The sequence below is a fragment of the Taurulus bubalis genome (assembly GCF_910589615.1).
Source record: "Taurulus bubalis genome assembly, chromosome: 13".
Taxonomy (NCBI): domain Eukaryota; kingdom Metazoa; phylum Chordata; class Actinopteri; order Perciformes; family Cottidae; genus Taurulus; species Taurulus bubalis.
This window is the reverse complement of record NC_136601.1, coordinates 8,848,085-8,872,518: the sequence shown is the minus strand read 5'-3', so window position 1 is coordinate 8,872,518 and position 24,434 is coordinate 8,848,085. Positions and strand designations below refer to the sequence as shown.

Here is a 24,434-nt window from a genome sequence, read left to right as displayed (position 1 = left end):
CATATATTCCACTGTGGTTTTGTGTCTGTGTGTGTGTGTGTGTGTGTGTGTGTGTGTGTGTGTGTACAGTGGAGGAAGGGTTTGTGGCAGCCGTGGGGAAAGGGATGAGGACGAGTGGGATGCAGCAGACAAAAGAGTGGTTGTTTATTCAGGGAACAGTCGTCTGTCCCTGGAGCCTGCTTATCTATTCTCTCGGGTGTTTGAGTGTGTGTGTGCGTGTGTGCGCGTGTGTGTGTATTCATGCATAATAATGTGCATCTAAATTAATTCTGATAACCTTGCAAAAACATGTGTGTGAATGCTAAATGGTTTCCCTTTGGTGGTGTGTGTGTGTGTGTGTGTGTGTGTGTGTGTGTGTGTGTGTGTGTGTGTGTGTGTGTGTGTGTGTGTGTGTGTGTGTGTGCCACCCAAAATCTGTTGTGCAAGTTCCTCACATTTTTTCTTTTGTCCATGAGCAGCTTTGACTCAAAATGTGAGAAAACCAAAACGGCAAATCTAACCTTTCATTCCTAGGAATATAGACATATTATTATTATTATTATTATTATTATTATTATTATTATTATTGGAGAAGCCTATTAGATCAGCCTAAGATGTGGTGTGGGCAGTGGGCTGCTGTGTCGTTATCGTTTACACAAAATAAAATGTACTTTCAAGGTCAGACGAAAACACAACCGAGAACGTCTGGTAACAAAAACAAAGAAGCATTTCTGCTACTTTCCACGAGGTCTCACTGAAAGGTGGTTAGGTGTTTAAGACTCCTAATGCTGTGGAGTCAAATGTGGGAGTTAGGATCCATTCTGACTTTCATCCCATTGCTGTTCTTATTCTGTGAAATACTGGATTTCACCACTTCGGATCTCTAAAAAAAACATTCAAATAAATCAATCTGAAAAGTACAAATGTCTTTGGTTGAACTCCTCATGACTCATGTCCACACTGAGTCACTGTGATGGAGACTTTTAGATCACTTCTCCAAACAAATGTTACAAAGTGCTTTAAGACATACAGAAGACGGTGCTTCATTCTAAGGCATCATAAGACAAAAAGGTTGTGAACAACTGGTAAGTTCTTTTGATTAAAGCCAAATGTAATCAGGAACTAAAAGTACAAAAACTGCGATACTATACGTACTTTCAAGTATCTTGGGAAGGCTGTACTTTGCAATACATATAGGAGGAGGAACTCTATAGCTTTCCATCTGGTTCTGCTTATAGTCTGGATGTGCTGGAGAGAATACTGATGAAGAATGGGGTAAGACACGGTGAACACTCCGGGAAACGGATATCCCTGTCTTGGTCTGTGTCACATGTCAAATATGTGGAAACCAGATGTTGATTCTTGCCGTTACAGCTCCCATTGCTGCTCCAGTTCTCACAGTTCCCACAGTTCCCACTGTGTCTGGGATTTTACTCATCGGGGTTTGGGCTCGCTAACCATGAGACATGACTTATCCATCATGTCATAAAACTCATTTGGGGATTTTACTTTGTCTTTGTGGTTTGGCGAAGCATTAGCTAAATAGATTGATATAGTCAGTGACACTGCTATTGGTGACATTCACTCTAGAGTAACTAGATCCATTTAAAACCAAACTCCTTGTAACGCTTTTTGTTTTGAAAAAAATAAAAGATCTGCTGGTATTTCTGAAACCTGGATGATTCACCATAACCTTTCATCTCGGATCAGGGATGAACGCCCTGCTGGGGCCCTTCAAGTTTTCCATAACCACAGGAACCGTCTCTGCTCTGTCTGAGCAATTAAATAGAGGTTCACCTCACCATTTACATCTCTGGGTTTTATTGACTTAAATAAGCCCTATTCTATGCTCTGTGGGGGAACACAGTCTGCAGAATAGCACCAATCATTAGAACGGACATGGAGAATGCATGTTATGATCATAACAATAAAAACCACGACTGCAGCTATGGAGAGGGCAGAACATGCAATCAATCGACATAATGGGCGACTGCAGCTCAGTGGTTAGCATGCCCGTCTTTCAATCAGAGGATCGGTGATTCGAGCCCGGCTCCGCTAGTCCTTGTCGATGCGTCCTTGAGCAAGACACTTAAACCCTAATTGCTCCCCGTTGCTGTGTCTACGGTGCATAGAGAAAAATGTAAGTCGCTTTGGATAAAAGCCGCAGCTAAATGGAATAATTCCTCCAGAGGTATGCTCGACATCCCGACAACGCCTGAAACGGATTCCTTAAATTCAGAGTCCTGAGGTCGAGCTCCTTGCCTCACAAAGTTTGGAACTTGTCTGTTTTCTCAGGACTCGGTGTTGCTCTTCTCCCCTGAGCTGTTTGGAGGAGGAGGGTCATCTCCCCCTGTTAGCTACAACCGTGCCCCAACAAGGTATCTGTGACTGACACACACAGCGTCGCTTACTTGATACCTTGGTCTGTGGTGCAGTGTGAAGAACAGACATTGCACCAAACACTCTATTGAACTTACTATATTAGCATTGGAGTTGTTTGGGATTTCTGTTAAACATTGCAACTTCATTGTTCTAGTTATTGTAATTCTGTATGGCTGGGATTGCTCTGAGGAGGGGTGGGGTCTCTATTTTAATTCTCCTCTGGTTTCCCCTCTCATGCTCTGATGTTTTTTGAAGGAGACAGCTTGGGCTTGGTCAGAATAAATAAATAAAATAAAAACACAAATTTGCTTCAGAGGGCTTTACAATCTGTCCAAAAGCCGACACCCTCTATCCTCAGATGGGGAAAATGTCCTTTAACAAGAAACAAATGGAGGGGAAAGCCCAGTTAAAGCAAGGCAGGAGGGATCCCTCTACCACGACGGACAGACATGCAATAGATGGATCAGGGAAGACATCAGAATTCTTCTATACTTTGTGCACCATTTACCGTAAAGTACATCCAAACTTGCCTCATGCCTATGGCTTGAGTCCAATTTCTCCCTCAATCTCAACATTTTGCAAACACAAACATGTAATAATAACTTTCTAACATACACAACCACTGGTCCATCTATAGAAATAAAACTGTCATCATTGGAGACGTGAACCAGGCTTTGTGAGGCTACAGATTGTTCAAGGCTCTGCCCACAGTGGTCTGTTTATCCAGCTGTCTGTCTGGATAAATCCGCTTGGCTGGAGGCAGGGGAAGACTGTGGTAAAAAAAAAAAAAATGCATTCCAGTCTCACAGTGGATGAAACGGAAGCAAATTATAATGTGTAATGAAAGCACTCCAGCTCAGGCAGTCTCTTTTAATGAATGAGCCTGAAACTGAGACATAAAAACCCACTAAAACCAACATGCAGCAAGCATGTGACCAATTGTTGGTGTACAAAAACATACTGGAAGAGGACAAAGACAGTGGCGGTGAACTCTCCCCCTGTTGTTTAGAGGTGAAACAAAAAGGAGACACAGATGATGTTCAGTCATGATGGAGAATCAATAACTAATCCACACGGATTACTGCAAAGGCACAAGGTGCTCTGGTAACAAGTCCCTCATGACAGAATAAGACTGTGACATCATGTGAAAGTGTTTGCCTGAGAATCTTTAGCCTCACAGCAATGTCATAAAGCAACAAAAAAAAGAAGACAGAAGAGAAAGAGGCGTGCAGATGCCGCGTTTAGTACAAAGTACATCTTATACAGAGCTGAGTAGTCAATAAAAACTGAATTTATAAAATGTTGTGGCGCTGTTCGTTCGTGGCTAACCTTGAGCTTCTTAGGCCTCATTACTGGTTGTAAACTGAGAAAAAGATGTAAGTAAGAGGGAGAGTGGATCTCTTCCCACTAATATATATATGTTTGTTTAGCTTGAGGGAAGTACAACTAAATTGCATGGGTGGAAACTATAAGCCTGTGACTAATATATGTAAAATTCCTTTAGAAAGGAGAGGGAGAGAGAGAGAGAGAGAGAGATGTACCCATCCAAAGTATGTTTATTGTCCATCTGCTAGAGAAAAACAAGTTTTGAATTCATTAACCATTGCATTAATGATGCATCATGTAATTATTTGTCAATTGTTGGACTGGCTGCACCTTTTGGTTGATAGGACGTACTGTTTGAGCCCAGAGGAGCATGTCAGTGTGACTCAGTTTGAGAGTGTGTAAAGGAGCCTCTGAAGCACGGATGAACAGCGAGCTCTCCAATGTGGCTTTGGGTTGCAGAGGCTGGCTCAGCTGTAATGAGATATAAATGAGATGTAGGGTAATTTAGGCTGGTGAGGGAGGGGGACAGGAAAAAGGAAGGAAGTAGAGGGAAAGGTAGGGAAACACCAGCTGTTATTCCAGGTGATCGACGAGCGGAGACACAGCTGTCCTCGTAACCTGAGTCGCCTTCCTCTCCATCACGGTCTCCTCCCTTCGTACTTCCCTCTACTACCCGTCTGAAACGGCCTCTGATACCTGATGTATTACTCTAATCCAGGCTCAAAGGCCCTGCACACCCATGGTAAACCCACACAGGACAGATTAATTGTTTTCTTCACGTGGCTCTGCTTGATTGACTTCTACCTCTTAGTTTATTACAGCAGTTAGGACAAATTACTCCTTTGTCTTTCTTATTTATAAATGGGATCCGGTGAATTCCTGCATTTCCAACATAGCACCTCCAAGTTACAACCTGATGGCACGTTCATGTCACAGAGTCATACTTAGCAGATTCAGAGTTGTGAATAGTGTTCATGTCAACAAGATTTTTCTGAAGGCTGAAATATGCACAACTTGGCTCGAAATAATACAGACTTTCCTGATCACACGGATGCTTTACGTGTTCCTCAGTAATTAAACCCAACCCTAACTGGAAACCATCTTGCAATGGGATCCCACCCGCTGCAACTCCAAAATCGGGCAGGGGTCTTTAAGTGGGGTAACCCCCACTACAAGGTCCTAGTACTCACATAAATGCATCAACGGACATGCACCCCCCTACCTACAAGAACTTATCATTCCCCTAACCTCCACCCGCACCCTCAGATCCACAGGCCGATCGCTCCTTCGGGTCCCCAACACCAAGCTCCGCACCATGGGCGACCGGGCCCTGACCACCTGAGGGAAACTCAGACACTGAACTCTTTTAAGACTGGCCTAAAAACCTTTTTATTCAGGAAGGCATTTTTTACCTTGAGTTAATTTATTGGCAGCTATTACATTCTTATTTTTATGGGTTGCTTTATCTATGTTTTAAATCGGTTTTATTTGTTTTTACTATGTGTGGCACTCTGGGATAAAAATGAAATGCATTATTATTATTATTATTATTATTGCTTCTGGCACCCATGCTTGGACGACACTTACCTTCATTTTGATCTCAATTACACACATTAAATTCCGTGCCTGCATCTTGCACATGTAAAATCATTCTACAGACCGGGCAAAGCAACCAACACCGCTTCTGTGGTATTTCCCACTTCACTATGAAACAATACCAGTGTAGCTCTCGTAGCGAATAATAATGTATATTGTGCCAATTTACAGTATTTTAGCTGTCAAAACTGTCTTGAGTTGTACGATGAATGAACAAATCTTTCCCATCCAACCCAAATTGATAGTGTGAAAACGTAGTTGTTGATGCCGTTAGAATCGAGTGCATGCCACTCAGGTGAGCTAGTCCCACGGTCCCTGTGCTTTTCCTGCTATGACAAGTCAAAATGTCTGCTGTGTGTGAAAGACCTATTCTTTCACACACAGATTAACAACTGGTCTCTTACTCAGTTTTCTTTTCCATTACACAAACACATTCCACAACCAACCACATGCACCTGGTTTTAAGTATGACTGCAGGCCAAAAACTGGCAGAGGGTCTGATTACGTGTGAGAGCTGTTTATCTGACCTTTCTTACTGCAGACATTTTGACTTGCCAAACACAGGTGCAGCTAATAACATCACTAATTGCTGCATTCAATTTTTTGTGTGCCAGTTTCAGGGCTGCATCACAGGCACGGCTTAATGAAACACCTAAAATGGAACACAGCCATCATTAATATTGTTAGTTACACTGGTGCTTTTCCTGTTATGGCGAGTTAAAATATCTGCTGTAAAAAAGAAGAAGAAAAGGCCGTAAGCGCTGCATATAAAGTTCAAGAGGAGGGAGTTGGCACCGTCAATGCACACTTCCTCTGAAACACACACACACACTCATGACTAGATGCTTGTGAGTGTCCAGCATCCAGTCTTCACCTCCAACTCTGGGTTTAGTTCCTCTGCTTCCCTTTTTATTACCACTTGTGTCTTCTCTCTCCTCGGTAGAAAGGTTTTTGTTTACCGTTTTTGAAATATGCAAGGCCCGAGTGAGTGAGTATGTGTGCTTCCCTTAATATTTCTCGAGGAGTGCATTTGGGAGACTGTTCGTCTCCAAGTGCACACACGCACAAAAGTGCATTTCAGCTAAGAAGTGGGAAGTGATTTATAAAAGGCTTTAGGGAAAGGCTTTCTACTGAGGATAGAGAAAAGACATGGCAGAATAACTCTTCGGAGATGGTGAGTGGGAGGGTGCTGCTGAACATAATGTTATAGATAGCAGAGCAAGCGGTGAATATCATAGTGGCTGATCAGAGTACAGCAGCTCATCATTGTGCTTACAAAATGCTCCTTGAGGTTGTAACAATACCGGGGAATTAATGAAATGAATGTCATTGCTTTAACCCCCATGAACTGCTGGTTCCCAACTGTTAAACGGTCGCTATTCAACCAATGACAATAGACTTTTTGTCATCGTAGAGTGCTGAGCTCAGCTCTCCAGTGGGCACAATAGCTGACACACGTGATATATATTGAGGAGCAGAAGATGGGAAAATATATACGCTTTTGTCTTTGTTTGACAAAGCTCATGTGGTTCCACTTCAGTTCGGTTGGAAAGTTTACAGTTAAAAGTCTGCAAGTGTCAGTGATTTGTTGTATACGGTACTGAAACATGTGACTGCTGTTGTATAACTTAACGTGCAGCTTTAAGTCAAATACATTATAGAGCTTGCTCGTCAGTGTATGCCGTATGAAGAGGGATTACACCTTAGCAGTCCCAGCTTGTTGCTCACTCAAAACATACCGACTTTAAATGACCAGTGCAGCCACACATGAGAATCCACTTCCAGTAGCAGATATCCTACACAACTGAACGCTAATGCAGTCAAAGACAATTGTGCTAATCAAGAAACATTACCACTGCACACTTAAGAGAAAAAAGTCCTGTTCTTTCTGTAAATGACGGAACTAAAAGGATCTGTTTTAGATGCAGAAACACAACCAGCCTTTGGAAACAGATCCAATCTTAAATACTGAAGTTTTTGAAGAATCCTCTACATTGAATTTCCTGTGGGTATTTTTTATTCTTATATATAATCTCAACACTTCGCTATGCCTTAAAAAGAAAATAGCCAAAGGGGTGAAACATATTGCACCCAAAATAAATCTAATTATTATGATGGGAACGGAGAATGAGCTCCGGCTGCAGTTCTGAAGTGAATATATCTACATAAAATGTTGCAAAATTAGACGAAACGACATCTAACATAACATTAAACCCTGTACAGGATTCTTCTAGAAAGAGATAGAACTGCTTAATAACATAAATAAAAGAAATAATAATTGTTATTGGGCAACCAAACTGCAGCAAAATAGTCTTCTTAATATAACAAAATCCAATCTTTACTTTTCTTGCCTCATTACATAGAGAGAGAGATGCAGAGCAAAGATTACTTTAAACAAACGTCTGTTTCCAATAACTGTCGAACATAATGCTACACTATCTTGTAATATTTAAATACGTCTGTGGTTGGGGTTTGGTTGCTTGTTTGGTACCTGGCATGAGTTGCTGTCCAGTTATTCCGATGGGAGGCATCCCCAGGTTGTTCATGGCGGTTGCCCAGGGGTTGGGGTCTGGCATGGGCATCGTCATCGAGTTGGAGTCCATTGTCATGTTACAGATCCCTTCTGCAGAAAGACACAAGGAAAGGGGACGGGGAGACGAGTCAGAATAATTTCTGTCACCCATAAATCATTGTGATACAGGGTCATGCCAGAGGAGGAATCATGTTGCGGTCAAGGCTGAGACTGAAGATTGCTTTCAACAGTGTGGTGCTGTTATGGCATCGCCAGCCAACTCCTCTCTATAAATCCTGCTCTCTTTCTGTGTTCTGTCTGACGGGAGAGGAGAGGGGAGCCCACTGTGACCCAGCAGTCAGTCTGACACCAAAGTGATCTCAACAACACTGTCATTAAGAATCTAGTCATCCTGTTGTTGCGGGTTTTAGCACTTTCTGGTCCAACAGCCTGGCCTCTTGTGCCTCAGTGACCTGCACTGACAGTTCACTAGATATGCCAGTGTATGACTGAAAAATACATGTACTTATTCAATTGTTTAGAAAACAGCACCAGTATCTACACCAATGACTATTCCAGTGAAGGATCAGAGCTTCCATTTGCAAGTCAGTAAGAAAATAATACAGCGTAAAACAAGATTAGCATGGCACTAAGCATAAATCCTGATGCTATCAGGCATTTGCCAGGCGTTGTGGTACTAAACCTTGGGAGAGTCCCAACTTAGCACGACAAATATAAACACACACACACACACACACACACCACCTCAAACTCACAACCACAGACTCATGGTTTACTGCCAAGTGTTGCATAATAAATCAAACACATTGAGATCCCCATAATAAAAACCCTCGCAGTAAAGTCAACATGAACGCATCTTACATCCACCAGCAGCTCATTCTCCCCGTCGGCAGTCCATTTCACAGCTCTAAACGCTGCGATGCTCTCTCCTCTGGTCGACCGCTTTCTCTCCGACAGACCTGTAAATTGCTGACTGCTGGCTGAGCCAAGCTGCCCTCTTCTCTCCCGATGCCAAAGCCAACACCACTGTTAATAATGAGAAGCGCTGCACCCTGCACACACTTCACACCTCAGAAGGTCTGTGGCAGAGCCTACTGTGGAGGTAGCACTCTGCTCTGTGGATAACTTTGTGTGTCTGTCTGCAAAACAACCACTATATTGGCATTCCTGGTGTTCAGACACAGCTGGCATTGTCTAATGATGTTATTTGCCACTTTGCCTTCCTCTCCGAGCTACCAATTCCGGAGCCGTCTGCCGTGGAGAGGCCTGATAAAAAAAAAAGAACGCCTGTGTCCGCTCGTCGCTGTGATAATGCTGCCGACGACTTCACCGGCTTGTTAACCAACACAACCCCATTAACTGGGGACACTTTCGAGGACTTAAAATGAAGGGGGAGCGCAGCGGTGGAGAGCTGGTTTATAGCGGTTTTATTACAGTTTACAGTGCATTAACTGCCGACACTGCAGTGCTCATGGATACACACGCACTCACACTCAGGGCTTGACAGGTGATGTCCTCGGTCTCTTGCTTGGCTAAACAAATAACAATAATTGGAGTTGCGGGGGGGAAAACAAATATCTATGTTGATAAGATATCATGATATAGAGTTCATCATGGCTTGGATTTGGTATATTGAGATATAGCCTACATTTCTTAGATTCTGTGTTACTGTAAGTGAAGTGAGAGAAGTTTATTTAGAGTCTTTGAGATTATTGAAACAAACAAATCTTTTGAAAATGTAAAAGTGTTAAAGCAGCAGTTGAGCTGAACATCCTAGGGTTAGAAGAAGAAGAAGAAAGTATCCTTTATTAATCCCCTTGGGGAAATTCTTCTCTGCATTTGACCCATCCCTGGATAGGGAGCAGTGGGCAGCCCTGAGAGGCGCCCGGGGAGCAGTTAGGGGTTGGGTGTCTTGCTCAGGGACACTTTGACATGTGAGCTATGGGGGGACTGGGGATCGAACCGGCTACCTTGTGGTTGCGGGACGACCACTCCTCCTCCTGAGCTACAGCCGCCCCAATTTCTTTTAATTTTTTTTTTTGAAAGAAAATCCTAACCATATATACCATCTATCTATCTATCTATCTATCTATAAATAAACACACACACTAAAATGCCTGCAGTGGGTGGATGTTGTTACTGCTGTAAATACACAGGAACTGTAAGTGATCAACAAATTAAATGTATTTGATTAATACAAATACTAGAATTTTGCACAATAGCTACAATCCTCAGACATGAAAACTATTTAAAGGATCATAACTATTGTGTTCGTCCAACATCCAGCAAACAACGCAGGACGAACCCATATGCAGTCACTAACCAGAGATGACTTCGATAACAAGATAATTTGAATGAACCAGCAAACATTTGACATTTGCTTGATGATTAGATACATTTTATTGCAGCTTTCACAGTTTGTCAATATCACCAGGGTGCCCATCTAGAAAGATATATATTACAATAGTAATACACCTTGACTGATTGTATCCTACTCTCAACAAATAATAATAACAATTTGTCACCTCGGCCAATATTGAACAAATATGACTTCCTACATAAACAAAAAAATGCCACATGTCCTCTCATCTAATCTACAGAATTGTGAGTGAAAACACAACAAGGCATTGGCGTCTAATGGGAAATCATTCAAGGTCAACAGCTTTCCAAAGACATTTCAGCAGAATTCCTTTCTGTTCATCACTGGTAGACGGTGTTGTTATTGACTGTGAAGGCTCATATTTATTTGACTGGATGGGTCACTGGCGTTGAGGCGTATCGTTAGTGCCGGGTCAGGTTAAGTCCTCTACAGAAGCCTTCAGAGCCGGCTGACAATAGTCATACACCCTTTAGTTCATCCGCCTGACCCCGTTAATGGAGTGCATCCTTAACGCTTTTCTTTTCTCTGTTGCTTGTCCTGCATCGACTCAATTGTCACACACACACACACACACACACACACACACACACACACACACACACACACACTAGTCAGACTTGCAGCTCTATGCGTCAATCACTGAGGGCTTTTGATTTTGGTGCGGCAAAGTGACCTTGAGGGCAGGAGTCAGCCTTGAATCCCCTTAAAGGAACCATCCCACACCATCACATCGATATGTAGAGCTAAGGGAGGAATAGCAAACAGCCGCTGAGAAAATCAACACAGGGATACACTTGTGAGCAAGCAAACACCCCGGCACACATAAGTTAACCTAGCCAGAGAGGGGGAATCGGAGCCAGGGACAATACTGCCAATGAGGGAATCAATGTGGGTAACTATTTTTAACTGAAAACATAGATTAGAGCAGTCTGCTTTGAAGCCAATTGTCTGCATGGAATGAAAAGTACCTAATTGAGTCCATTTTCTTAATTATTCCAAGGTCAAATGATCAGAGAAAAGGTAAAAGGAATGGCAATTGGTAGCTGTTGGCTCAGTTTAGCTTTTTTTAAATTAATTTTGTACACACACACACACACACACACACACACACACACACACACACACACACACACACACACACACACACACACACACACACACACACAGACACAGTGAGCTAAGACCCCATGACACACACTGGTTCCATCATCTCAAATGTGTATATTTTCTGGTTCTCTTCTTTAGACTTCTAGGATATCAATATACATTTGCATTAAATACTGTTGATTGGACAAAACAAGCAATTTGAATATGTACATTTAGAATTTTTTAAATAGTTACGGTTGTAATTTATAACTTTTAATCCTATGCCTGTATCACCATTTATTTCTGCGTGTAATATTGCAATTAAAGCAATAGTGATTTTGATTTTGCTGGGGTCCACACCAGCCCAAGGCTTTCCTGATACTCACTCTTTGTGGGCTGTGACCGGCTTTTAGCTCCCCTAAAAGCTCCCCCAGGAGGCAGATAGGAAATTAAGTCATTTTAAGGCCCATTGGCTGTAAGACCCAACAGCAGGCATAGAGACGCTAGGGGCCATTTAGTCAAAAATGCACATGGTTTTAACAGCTAACTACAGGTTTATTACAGCCTCCACAGAGAGAATTCGAGAGACTGCTAAAAGATGAGTGACGATGACAAAAAGACAAAGAAAATGACGCTTTTAATAAGCAGATGTGATGCTGATGGGACAAAATGACCAAGTAGAAAATGAAAGCTACCTCAAATTCAACTTTCATCATTGCAGCAGTAAATAACAGCACAGATACCTGAAAACCTACAATTAGTGTATAATATAATGTCGTCGCTGATCACAATGTGGCTGAGCAGACAGATGAGCTTAATTAAGTTCCAACACTTCTCCTCCAACCAAAGGAACAAAATAAAACATTACCATTACCCATCTGTAGGGATGTGTGAAGTGCCTCACATATGAATGGAAAGCACACACTGGAGTAGAAGTAATGCTTTTGGTGCACACTTGCTCACAGAGAGCGGATGCCTCTTTGACCTTAATCTCCTGAATGCAGGTCTGTATGTTTCTTTGTGTGTTTCTGAGCAGGAAGGTACGTCAGAAGAGCACTTTAAGGGTCATCTGGGAAAATTAATCTCATCACAATGTGAGAAGACCATTAAGATAAGACGTATGCATCGGTAGACAACCCTGTTTAGAGGACCATTTGTGTAACTTTATCTGAGGTGAATTATCAAAGCCTGCTAAAACTAAAGAAATGTGCCCTTAAAGATCACTATATTATTCTTCAATTACTTACGTGCCTAACTTGTACGAGCATACACACACATACACAGAACACCCCCACACAAGCAGTGTCTGTTTAATAATGTATGACCGGCCTTCTCTCCGCTTCTTTGATCTGTTAATTATGATAAAACTGGTAGGGGTCTTGTGATTAGTGGTGGCACTGTGAAGAGTGCCCTGAGTGTTATACTACACATCTCATTTAGGGCCAGAAAAGAAGACAACAAAGTGAAGATGTAAAGATGACAGAAAAGGCCTCAAGATAGCAATGACTCATGGGATATATACAGTGTGTGTATAGATGTATATCTATATAAAAGAAAAATGTGAGAAACACCCTCTGCCATTTCTCTTTCAATCACCTCAATATGATCTGATGAATAAATGTGTTAATAACAGTTGAGTTTGCAGATATTGACGGAAAAAAATGCAGCTCCTGCCAAGAAGGATGCGGATGTTGACCACATGTCACGGCTCATCATGTACCGTGTTGGTTGCTACTATGGGAAAGCATTGCTGGCTGTGTGTTTGCTTTATGAACGTTATTGTCTTTGACGAGCAAGGCCTGGTAATAGGACTACACATATTGTGAAATAATATAAATTGCCTGATAACGGACAAACCGTTTACCCCTGTAATATTTCTGGATGAGTCGGCTAAAAATCTATCCTACTTCTATTCTATTAAACTGGTCCTGTGATTTTCACTTAAATCTCATGCTTTTTTTATTTATTTGACAGGTAATTATTACATTCCTGTCTGGTTATTGCATCCATAAACTAATATTCCAGAAAATGCAAAAGATATATATTGATTTGGCGATATGAAATTACATATATCGTGATAGAGGATTTTGTCCATATTAACCATTGATACTGATCTAAAGGTGGCGGTAACGCGCCAACAAACACGCCAAGGAACTAGCAAAGGATGAAGAAGACTATCAGGTCAACAAGGATGTAAACAAAAACAGCTTTGCAAATGTTTTATGTGTTCATTGTTAGTTCGTCCTCAAGGATATACACCAAGTCTAATTAGAAACTTTACGTGTTTGCAGGAAAACTCCACAGAAGTACCTTCATGTTGGCAGGAATATTCTATTCGATATTACAAAAATGAATAGGCAAGGACCTGCCTTTTGAAGCGGTGGCTTTATACGGTTACGTAACGAGTAATTTCATTACCCTCAAACTAGGTGGGAGACACCTCAGGCCTTTTCATGCACAGAGAATTTCAAATGGTACAGAACATAATTCTGAATCCCTAAAGACCTGCTGAAAAATGAGCTGCATGCAGAGATCGAGGCGCCGCTGCAAATAAAGCCATTGCAATTTGATGGCTGGGAGTGACTGTATGTTGCCTTTGTGTCCAACAGGTGACTTTAATGAGGTGGCCGCAGCAAAGGTTGTCAAATCAAATTACATTCTCCTAAATTGGATTGGATAAACTAACTTGCGCCCAATCCACAGCAGAGGTGACTGAAACTCTTGACTGTGTCAAAACACTAAAAGAGTAATGCATATTCTAACTCATTATCGCCCAATGAGTGCACGCTCATAAAAACAAGTCCATTTGTGGTACTCATGATTAAGTTCTGAGTCAAAGTGCACGAAATCCTACACATCCACCGCAGGACTCTGAATACTCATTAACTCGCTCAACAGGAACTCTCATCGGAGAATGATCAATTACATTCTTTAATTGTTCCACTTGATTAATAAATCCATTCCAGCAGATTGCACACACATTGATATTACCTGATCAATGTTAGGAGATCAGTTGCAAATACACGCCACATGAAACTGCCAATCACCACGGAGCAATCGACAGCCATCAAATCGCAGGTCAAAAACATAGGTATCAATGCTGTGTCCTCACTGCCTCTGCTTCCATTACATAGCTGATTTTATGAGCCATCTTTAGGGCTACGCCACAGTGAAGAGTCCTGATCATGCGTTGACCAATGAGTGAGAAGATAATTATTTTATTTTTGTTAGTTTTAGCACTGCATCAACATCAATTTACTTTTCTATCTGTGAACATGCAGATTTTCACCCACCACAGAGTCCTGAGGTCAACGACAAGCTGCCTCAATGTTTACATTAGGAGTGATAAAAAAAAAAAAAATCAAAAAAAAAAAAAATCAACCGTATATGTATTCATCCCAACAAATCGCCCACTTTGAGAGGTGTTGAATAATATACATGATAAAGCAGCAAATTAAAGCTGCTCTGTCATGACTCCAACAATCTTTTCTCTGCAACTTCAGCTAAATTCCTAATTGCAACTAGTTTAAACCCTTGGCTGGCATAATGCTGAAGACGCCTCTTTAAAAAAAATATTGTACAATTAGATTGCAGATAACCGTTTTATTTATCTCTGAATTTATGGTATTGTATATCAATGAGAGAGAAATTGCATTTATCTCACCAAGATATTCCTGTGCAGAGTGTTAAACAACCTCAGTTCCTATTGCCTTATCAGGAGTTATTTTATACAAATGGGGCAGAGGCATTTGTATTTGTGTCAATGTTGTCAAGGAGGAACATCCGTTCCTGGCCACGAGCATGACTCTTTCCCTCCTTATCGGGCTGAGAGGTGACAGACAAGAACAGATTACTCGGATAACAGGGCGGGAGGGAGAAAGAGGAATGAAGGCGCACGGAAGAGAAAAAGAAAAAAAAGCGAGATCTCAAACAGAGCCAACCTCACTCACCACATCAATGCTATCAAAATGCACCAAAAGATATGAGGTTGTCCGGGGAATCTATGACACAACATACCAGGCACGACAATAAAGGGCCAAATGTATGTAAAACTGATGTTTGGTGAAGAAATCAATAAAACCTGCCACTCCGCCCGGTGAACATCTGAATGCCTCGGTTAGTTGGTGAGAAGTGTACTGCTGTCATTGGACAATGCAATGTGATGCGATTAGATGGTTGGAGGTGGCAATAATCAAACTTCCAGTGTTGCCGATTTCACATAAATTGCCTTTCGAGTCCGACATTTTTGATTGGTCAGAATAACTCAAATGTTATGCTGAGGTGACATTGACCTGCATGCAGGACCAGGTTCAACTCTGATTGGACCGAGCTTGAACCGAGACAATGGTCAGATTGGCTTTTCCGCTCCTGAGCTACAGCACACGATGGAAAACATTCAGATCCCACGTCTTCCACTATTTGCCACACTGATCATCTCCAAGTAAACCGCCTTAGAGCAGCCTCTTGGCAGGTTCTTCACGCAGTGGGGAAGATTATGTAGATGTACTATTTTTTGTTATGAATGTGCAAGGGGATTTAGACTTATTGTGTTAATTTTTTTAACCACCTATTCTGAAGCTTGTATCACACCAAACCATCGGGAAAAACGTTCTCTTGAAAAGTCCTTAATTGCCTCGTCAGCCGTCTAAACTTCCCAGATGATAGCCGAGATGCAACATCTCTCTCCTGTATGATGACACAAACGTTACACACCCAAGAAGAAAAATGTAAAACAACACAACACAACACTAAATAACCGAGGCTTATGAATAAAGTGAGCATGTTTTAAATGAATGATTGAAATCTTGCCTTGGGCAGACACTGAATTTTTCACACAGTATCAGAATAATTCCAATAACAAGAGACAGGTAGGGCGCAATAACAGGTGACAATTCTCATGAAAAATAAATGATAAATATTTAGAAAGTTTCTTTTTTAATTATATCTTGCACTTTTAATGAGTTTACCAGGTGAGACAAAAATGTGCTGTATCTTTCACCCTTGGGGATAAACACACATCAGATTGGAGATTAGTCTGTCTAACCTCTCTAATGTATTCATCAATACTGGAAGCGTCGCTAACGAAGACGTTAGTGACATAGTACAAGCAGGAAAGCATTGATCTTAATGATGCAACAAAATACTTTCTTCTAATCTGGAAGAACGGTGAGCTCGAAGCGACAGGAAGTTACGTTAATGAACACGTTTTCCGAGGCGGCTGCTGACATAATTCGGCCCACACTGACAGCAGTGAAGATTTGCCCAATTACAGGGAGGCTGATTATCGCCCCGTGTTTCTGTCACAGCTGCAACACAGCTGGGAAATCTGATGAGGCAACCACTAAGGATGGGAGTGGGCCTCTTTTTCATTTGTTGGTTTATTAATTTGAACATGCACGATGAATTACTGAACCATTATATGATACACAACCACATTGTCATTTGCTGGCTTATTAATCTAAACATGCACAATGAACAAGTGAAGTGCTACAAAACCGAAGCTTGATGTGTGATGTGCATTTCACCCCAAATACCTATTTTTTTTCCTTTACACTGAAAAAAACAAAGAAAACAAAAAACAAGTCCAACAGATCTCATTACTGTGCGCGAGAAACGGCTTCTCAGTTTAAATGTGCAAATGATGCACAGCATCTATTCCACTGTACTGGAGGGGGTAGATGAGCGACAGCGGTAGCGACTGTGAATCTGAAATATTTTGATGATGGCCGAGCTGTCACATCAGTAAATACTGATTTGTGAGTAATGCAATCTTATCTAACACACAGCGTGTTGGAGATGGGGAGAAAAAAAACGGACTATTACCAGAACAACAATCAAAAGAGGAGGGAGGTAATTGGCAATTTGATCATTTAAAGTGAGTTGTGCCAAAGGAACAGATGAAACCTGGCTGTGTAATTTATGTGATACATGAGTGCATAAAAATAAACTGCTGCAACTGGATGAACTATGTTAAAGCCTCTGTGCATTGACTGTAAAAGCAAACAGGGATCAATAAAGCATCCTATTACTTTTATTGGGGAACATAGACAAGTCTGAAATTAGCTCTGACACAGGGAACCTCATCAGCGTTCATCTTGACAGAACTAGGAGTGATAGGAGGAGCAAGAGGATGCCGTGAATATGTTGTGCACTAAATTATGAACAGGACATAAAAAGGTTGCAACTAACAATCGTTTTCGTTATCAATTAATCTGCCAATTGTTTACTTGATTGATCGTTTTGTCAATAAAATGACAAGAAATAGTGAAAAGTGCCCATTACAATCTCAAAGACTTTCAGTTTACAATCGCACAGGACAAAAGACGAGCAGCAAGTCCTCATAATAGAATAATATAAGGTGGAACAGATTAATGACATTAATAAACAGCTATTTTGGTAATCAATGACTCATTTGTTGAGCTACGCACTTCTATTGTTATATTTCCTATTTTCCTCACATTTTCAAAGTGCTGTTAACATATTTCTGTGCAAGCAAAGGTATATTAATATAATTTTCCTATACAACCTTAACAGCAGTTAAATTGACCGTTTTATTTTTTAAACTCTACATACGTTTCATGAGCTCTACCAACTCTCCTTCTGTTCTGGACTTCAGCGGAGAGAGTTTCCATTTAGCACAATTAGTATTATTGCTGCGATATGTATGTCACATGCAGTTACTTTAATTAGTTTTTGGATGTAACGCTACATTTAGTTTCATACATAAAACTGCTAATGTAGCTATAGAAATATACCTTGCAACTACACGGCCAATGGAAAAAAAAAGGTCCAAAAAGAGCCGTTGACTAGCGTTTTTGAAGTAGTGACGCTCTGTGGCATCGTCTTTGTGTTTTGAAAAGAGTCTGGATGCAGATCATCAGGGTTGACAGATCAATGTGACACATACCACAAGAGAGGTCACAGATCACCTGCTCCTAAATGGTGCCACCGATCAGACCACAGATGCTACAACTCAAATCTGCTACTGCAAGTTCTTTTCAGATTTCCCACTGGAAACAGACAAAGTACACACAATTCATGAGAAGTTCAAACGGACGTATGTCAATCGTAACTGCCCCCTCAATAAAGCTAAGAACAATATCAATTAATAGTCCACTAGTCGAACATAGCAGAGAAAAAAAAGGTCTGATTTAAACACATATGGTCAGATATTCGTAGAAACATTAGCGTTCGTTAAATTCAGCTTTAATTTTTGCAAATAAAAAAAATAAGCCTTAAAGCTTTTATTATGTCTAATTAAAAACAGGAATGGAACATATTCCCTCATGAGGAGTAATTGGGGGAAATTCCTGCAGCGTTTCCACAAAGTGCATACTTCCACAGAAGTACCGCAGCGGGAAGGATAACTTATATATTCTAATATGATAAACTCACGGGGGGCTGAACTTTTATATGAGCTAATCTATTGAGACTTCAAACCAGAGCGAGGAATATCATGGTACCAAGTTTAGATAAACATGGAGGAGGTTAATGTAATAAGACAGTTAGGTTCATATACATGTTATATTAATTTAACTCTCTCCCTCATCCATTATACATTATGTTGGAACATGACTTATCAGCAATTTGCATGACTTCCAGCTCTCCTGCAGTGCTCGTCTGTTCACCGAACAAATCAAAAATATTCTCAGACAAAACAAAACCAACAAGCAAAGCAGAAAAATGTAACAAATAGAAGTGCATCAACAGTTAACAATGAAAAGTGAACTGAATAAAGACAATACATTTGCATGAATTTTTAGGAAAACTAAGAACAGAGAATGGATTGACACAAAGAAAATGTTCAGTATTGTGCAGCGGACAAACTCAGAGGGCCACAGATAGTCAAAGAGATATAACGCAAGATGGGCAGACTTGAAGAAAAAAGGCCAGGAAATAAACAGCATCAGAGAGGCAGTTAAAAATGAGTGCAGTTACGGTTCCTTGCCAACCATCCGAGTAGATTCACACTCATTTACTTTGGAAACGACACAAGAATAAGATGCATCACTGTATAGCAACCCAGGGTCCACTTGACGGGAATGGACAGATATGCTACTCGTTTCAAACAGTCTATTTAACTAATATTCAACTTGAAGGGTTTGACAGAAAGTTTTAAAACAGATAACGAACACTAAGCAGCTTCCTTCAGAAGGATTTCCTTCTTATGATGTGCAGATCTATCCGTTTTAATTCTGCTAAATATTTCTTTGATCCAGAAAGCCATCCGATCAGACACCGGATGTGCGCGTCTTTTTGTATCGCTTCTTATTTGACAGGAAGTTGTACATACATAGAACTTGTATGCATTTACGTAAAAATAAAATAAACGGAAAATACCTGTATTCCCCCTTTATATGAAACCTGTCTCTTTAAACCCTGTCCCGAAAAAAGCCCAGTCTGCTTTGATTGGCTTGTGAGAAAAATGTGGCGTACCTTTGCAAAGGTAGTTCTCCAGCAGTGGGTGGAGCTATTCTGTGAAGGCACCAATGATCCAGCCTACAATATCGTCGCAATATAGAGTTTGAGGTATTTGGTTAAAAAATATGATATGATTTTCTTCATATCGCCCCGGCCCTAATCTCAGAACATTAAGATCAACGATGCGGACCACGTATACGTTTGGGTTTGAATTATGTCAGGGGAATTTGTTAAATGCCATAGCTATGACCATCTATCAAATAAATGAGACGACTATACTGCCGAGTGCAACAAGTCATCTTGGTGCTTTCTCGGTTGGCTCAGTCTCCCATAATATATTTGAAAAAGACTCTAATGACCAAAACACAAAGCCAAAGAATAAAGCAAATACAATAAGGATCAACAAAAAAAATGTGAAGGCTTTGGCCGCCAACTCATGATGAATCAGATCGTGACTTGGACGAGGAGAATAAAAAGGAAAGCCTCGAGTTTCAGGGTGAAAAAAATGCATCAAACCCAAACTGTACTTTATTCTTTTGCACGAAGCCAGTTAAACCAGATGGGAAAAGGAACAGCTGTGCGATATAATTGATCCAGCATGTGATTGTAAGCATGCACGCCCTGATGTGTAGTACGATACCTCTGTCTCAGAGTATAGATTTATGATTTGAATCTGCTTGCACACCTCGGGGCGGCTTCCATCGGGTAAAACCGTGATTATCCAAATCAGTTTCATGACAAAAGGTCACAATTACGACATGTTCAAATTAATTTGAAAAAGAAAACTGAACATTCCTCTTTACTTGTGTGTACGCCTTTTAATTTGTTATCTTAAAAAAAAAAAGAAAAAAGAAGAAGGTTACTGGCATCAAACATGTTTTAATAGCTTTATCCAAGTCTTGATTTGCCATTAGGAAAACGTTAGAGTTTAGAAGATTCACAGACAGAGTGACCCAGTGTGAAGTTCCTCCTCAGTGCTGTCAGTCCGTATTTCCTTCATTTTTCCCCAGAACATATGGAGGGGGAAAGGACAGCCTTCCCATCTATACAGTGCGGGCACAGATTTATTTTATCTAAAGCACACTAGGTAGCCAGGTGACTGAAGCTTTGGACACAGATGCAGTCACAGATTTAAAACAAATGGAGAACCCAAACAAAACAATGTCTATTAACATGGCCTCCTGAGGGGGCACGATTTTGAGAGGTGTATATTGAAATACAAAGTTGTGTTTTCGATTTAATACAGAATCCTTGAACCTTGCAGTTACATTAGAGAGTAACTTGTTCCAGACCGCCTGTGTCCAGTTCGTACGAGCTTGCTGCTTAACAAGTATTCGCTACACAGCCAAACCCTTGTTTAGTACAAGAGGCACAAATAGAATGTGTCTATTGATGCCTGAAGGACAGCTTGACACCCTCTAGGAGCAAAAACAGGCTGGAGAGCTTCTTTAAATCCGTTTTTTTCCTCTCCTCTGAAGTTTAAACTGTCAGTAATAACAGATAGGCCTCAGAAAAAAAAAAGCTGTGGGTCTGTCATTCTTTGTTGTGGTAAAAGCAGTAACGGTGCTGTAAGTCCTCATAGCTTGTTATATTATGCCATGCTTGGGGAGAAAACATCTTTGATGGTCATGGTTAATCAACAGCTGGAAAGATCCCGAAGCAGACTGTAAAACAATTACAAGTATATGACAGATGCAGCTTTTATTCCACAATTCAGGCTAAAAATAAAGTGAAGATCCACTATATATCCTTGAAAGTAAAGACAGTGTTAAATATGTTGTCTGAGAAGCTTTCCAGCATCAAAATAAGTCACTTAAAATAGAATCTATTCAAGGAGCGGATGTAGACGGATTTAAACCCTCATACCACCCTTCCACAAAAAACTTTTCATTTAACAACTCAGGTGCCCATTATCTTTAGAGCACATCTTAGCCTTTACCAAATATCACCAAAACTACTCAACAAGTCATCAGGGGTTTCAATCTTCACACAAATTCTGACCACTCGAGCCCGACCGATTTATTGTCCGAAGTCTATGAAAAACAGCAAATATTCTCATTTGAGAGGCTGGAACCAGATAATCTTGGGTGGGTTTTCTTAAACAAATTACTGAGAAGGATGAATCAATTATCAGATTTGTTGGCAATGCATTTTTTAAATTGGTGTATATATTATTCAACTAATTATTTGAGCTCTAATCGTAGCCGCAATTTTGTACTTAGTTCATGTGATAAGATCGAAATCCTTTTCATGACAACTGAAAATCTACATCCGCTGAAGAAGGCAATGAGATGTGGCTGAAAGCATCTGGAACATAAGGGCACCTTCCTTATGCTGAGATATTAGTTTTTTCAATAAACAGTTAAATTAAACAATTCTTGTTTTCTATTCCGATTAGCTGGTATTTCGGGAGACGAAGCTAAAGGCATTCAACGTAATTGTTGAGACACTATATGGTCTGTTGCAAGTCTTTACTTCATTTCCATTATAGTGGCTGCATACTGCTGAAGAGGCCTGCGTACTCGATCTCCTGGGAACTCAAGGTTTTGTCTTCCTAACCCTGAACTTTAACCCAAACCCAGAGACAAATGCTTTCAACCACAGTTAGTACTCACATCCACCCACAAATCCTCCCATTAGTTAGGCTCTGGGAGATGGAGCAGTGTAGCAAGAAATCACATGTAGTTTGTCCACCAGGCAAAGCTTCTTGTGCATACCAACTAAAAACAGTATAATTACACTCTTGAGATCAATCATAATAAAAGAGAGATGCCTGTATGTATGGTCTTGTACATGATACAAACAATAAGGAGCAACGGCCAGCAGTTTCAGGACAGACAGGAAGTGAGGTTTGTGGAGAAAGGGGGACTTTAGGTATATTAATTACACAGAAATCTACACTAAGGACACAATACCACAAAAATCTCTCTATCAGCAGTTCCAGCTCAAGCCCGAGAGAATTCGGGCTAATTCTGCCAGCAAAAAACATCTGCTAAATCTATGAGTACGGCCTGAAACATGACCAAATGGAATGAAATTTCCACACAAAAAGAAGTGGCTGGGATTTAGCAGAGTCAGCTGCACATTCCTGAGTACAGAACGAGGGTACGGCAGTAAAATTAATCTATGTGACATAACAAGCCCAGTGCCCCCAGGAACTGGATAGAAGACGCTATAGATAATGACAAGAATGGGCTTATCATACACCACATAATGGCACACACGGGTGATAAGCATTAATGTTCACTGTTTATGACCGCCTACACCACTTTGACCGCCTACATAGCCGGCCCTACTGGGACAACCAATGCATCTAATGATGGTTAACAATAGACTGGATTCAAGTTGCCTCAATCAGAAGCAGGTCGGCTCTTTCTTGAATTGCAGCGGAAATTGCTCTCATGGATGTAGCACTAGCTAATGTCTGGAAGTACACTCCATGGCATTATGCGCACCATTTGCATAACTTGAATTAACAAGTGCATCACAAAGGTCCCCGTGGTTTGATGATCTTCATTTCAATGTTTATGGAAGAAGAGTGCTGCTATGTATGGTAATCTATTTTATCTATTTCATGTCTTAAAGGCCCCGAAAAGGTGCTTTCAATCCTGATGGGTTTATCCACAAAATCAAAGTGTTTATAATGGAAAAGGCAACTTAACTGCTTTGGTTCACTCTCATTGTCTCGTCCACTGTACATGACACAACTAGCTTGTGAACACACTGGAGCGTTAGCAGCTAAACAGCCTCAGGAGTTTCCAGAGACGCAGCAAAAAGACAGTAAATGTTGGACCTAAATTCTCCAGGTGACCAAAAAAAGTACTCCAAATACATTTAATTGCTTCTCTTAACTGCAGGATGTGTAAACAGGCAACTGTTTATCAACAAAGTGATGATCATCATCATCAGGGTGATGATATGTCAATGTTGTGTGAATACATTTTTTCTCCTGTTCCCAAGTGTCTGAACAGACACTAAAAAGAGTTAACATTTGGGGGAAGTTAATAACCTATGTACACAGTGCGTCCCATTTTGGCATCACATTTTGATTTAAGTGCTAAATTCTGATTGATCCACATAATTACTATGTCATTTCCAAGTTCGCCTCAATCAAACCAGTGAGAATAGCACACATGTGGAATGTCAAACACGGTTTCAACTTTTTCCAACTTTGTCCATGTAGGACTCCACATTCATAGTCAAAACTGGTTGAGAAAATATGTTTTTAGGGCCATTAAACTGTATTTTTTTTGGTTTAAAAGTTTGTCGTAGCCAGGATGCCAATCGCTGACTGGAATAGTATCTCTGGAAAACAAGGTTCAGGCCCTGGATTTAGCTCCGTCCGCCCACCAACTCCTGAGCTGTTGTCATTGCACCATGCCGCTGACTGCTGCAGCAGCTGAACGCATCTTATCAGCAGCTGCCAATTACAACATGGGAATCTTATCAGCGGTAGCCAATTAGAACCAGGGGAGTTGCTGTGAGGAGATGTCAACAGCTCAGTGAACTTGCCAGGGCTCTTATCTGGCCCCACCTCCCCATCCAGGCAGCTCCTCTTTGAGTTTTCTGTCACAGTAACGACTGCCGGTGCAATGTTGTGACAAGAGGGGCTGGAGGTACAGCCGGGTTTCAAAAGAGCAAGCCTCCTGGAAAGACTTCACACTGAAAACTGCGATATTTTAGTATGTTTTTGACAACTGGGGACTGAAAACCCACAAAGTTATTTCATTA

General features: G+C 40.9%; 1 protein-coding gene across 4 annotated transcripts in view; it reads right to left on the bottom strand.

Moving 5' to 3' along the window:
- Positions 1-24,434, bottom strand: part of enox2 (ecto-NOX disulfide-thiol exchanger 2) — a 109,452-nt gene that overhangs the window by 40,437 nt on the left and 44,581 nt on the right. For all 4 annotated transcript variants that reach the window (XM_079228656.1, XM_079228655.1, XM_079228654.1 and 1 more), the window contains one exon: positions 7,775-7,906. In XM_079228656.1, coding sequence (XP_079084782.1) covers positions 7,775-7,892 — 118 coding nt within the window. In that variant the 5' untranslated portion in view covers positions 7,893-7,906. The remainder of the gene's footprint in view (positions 1-7,774; positions 7,907-24,434) is intronic.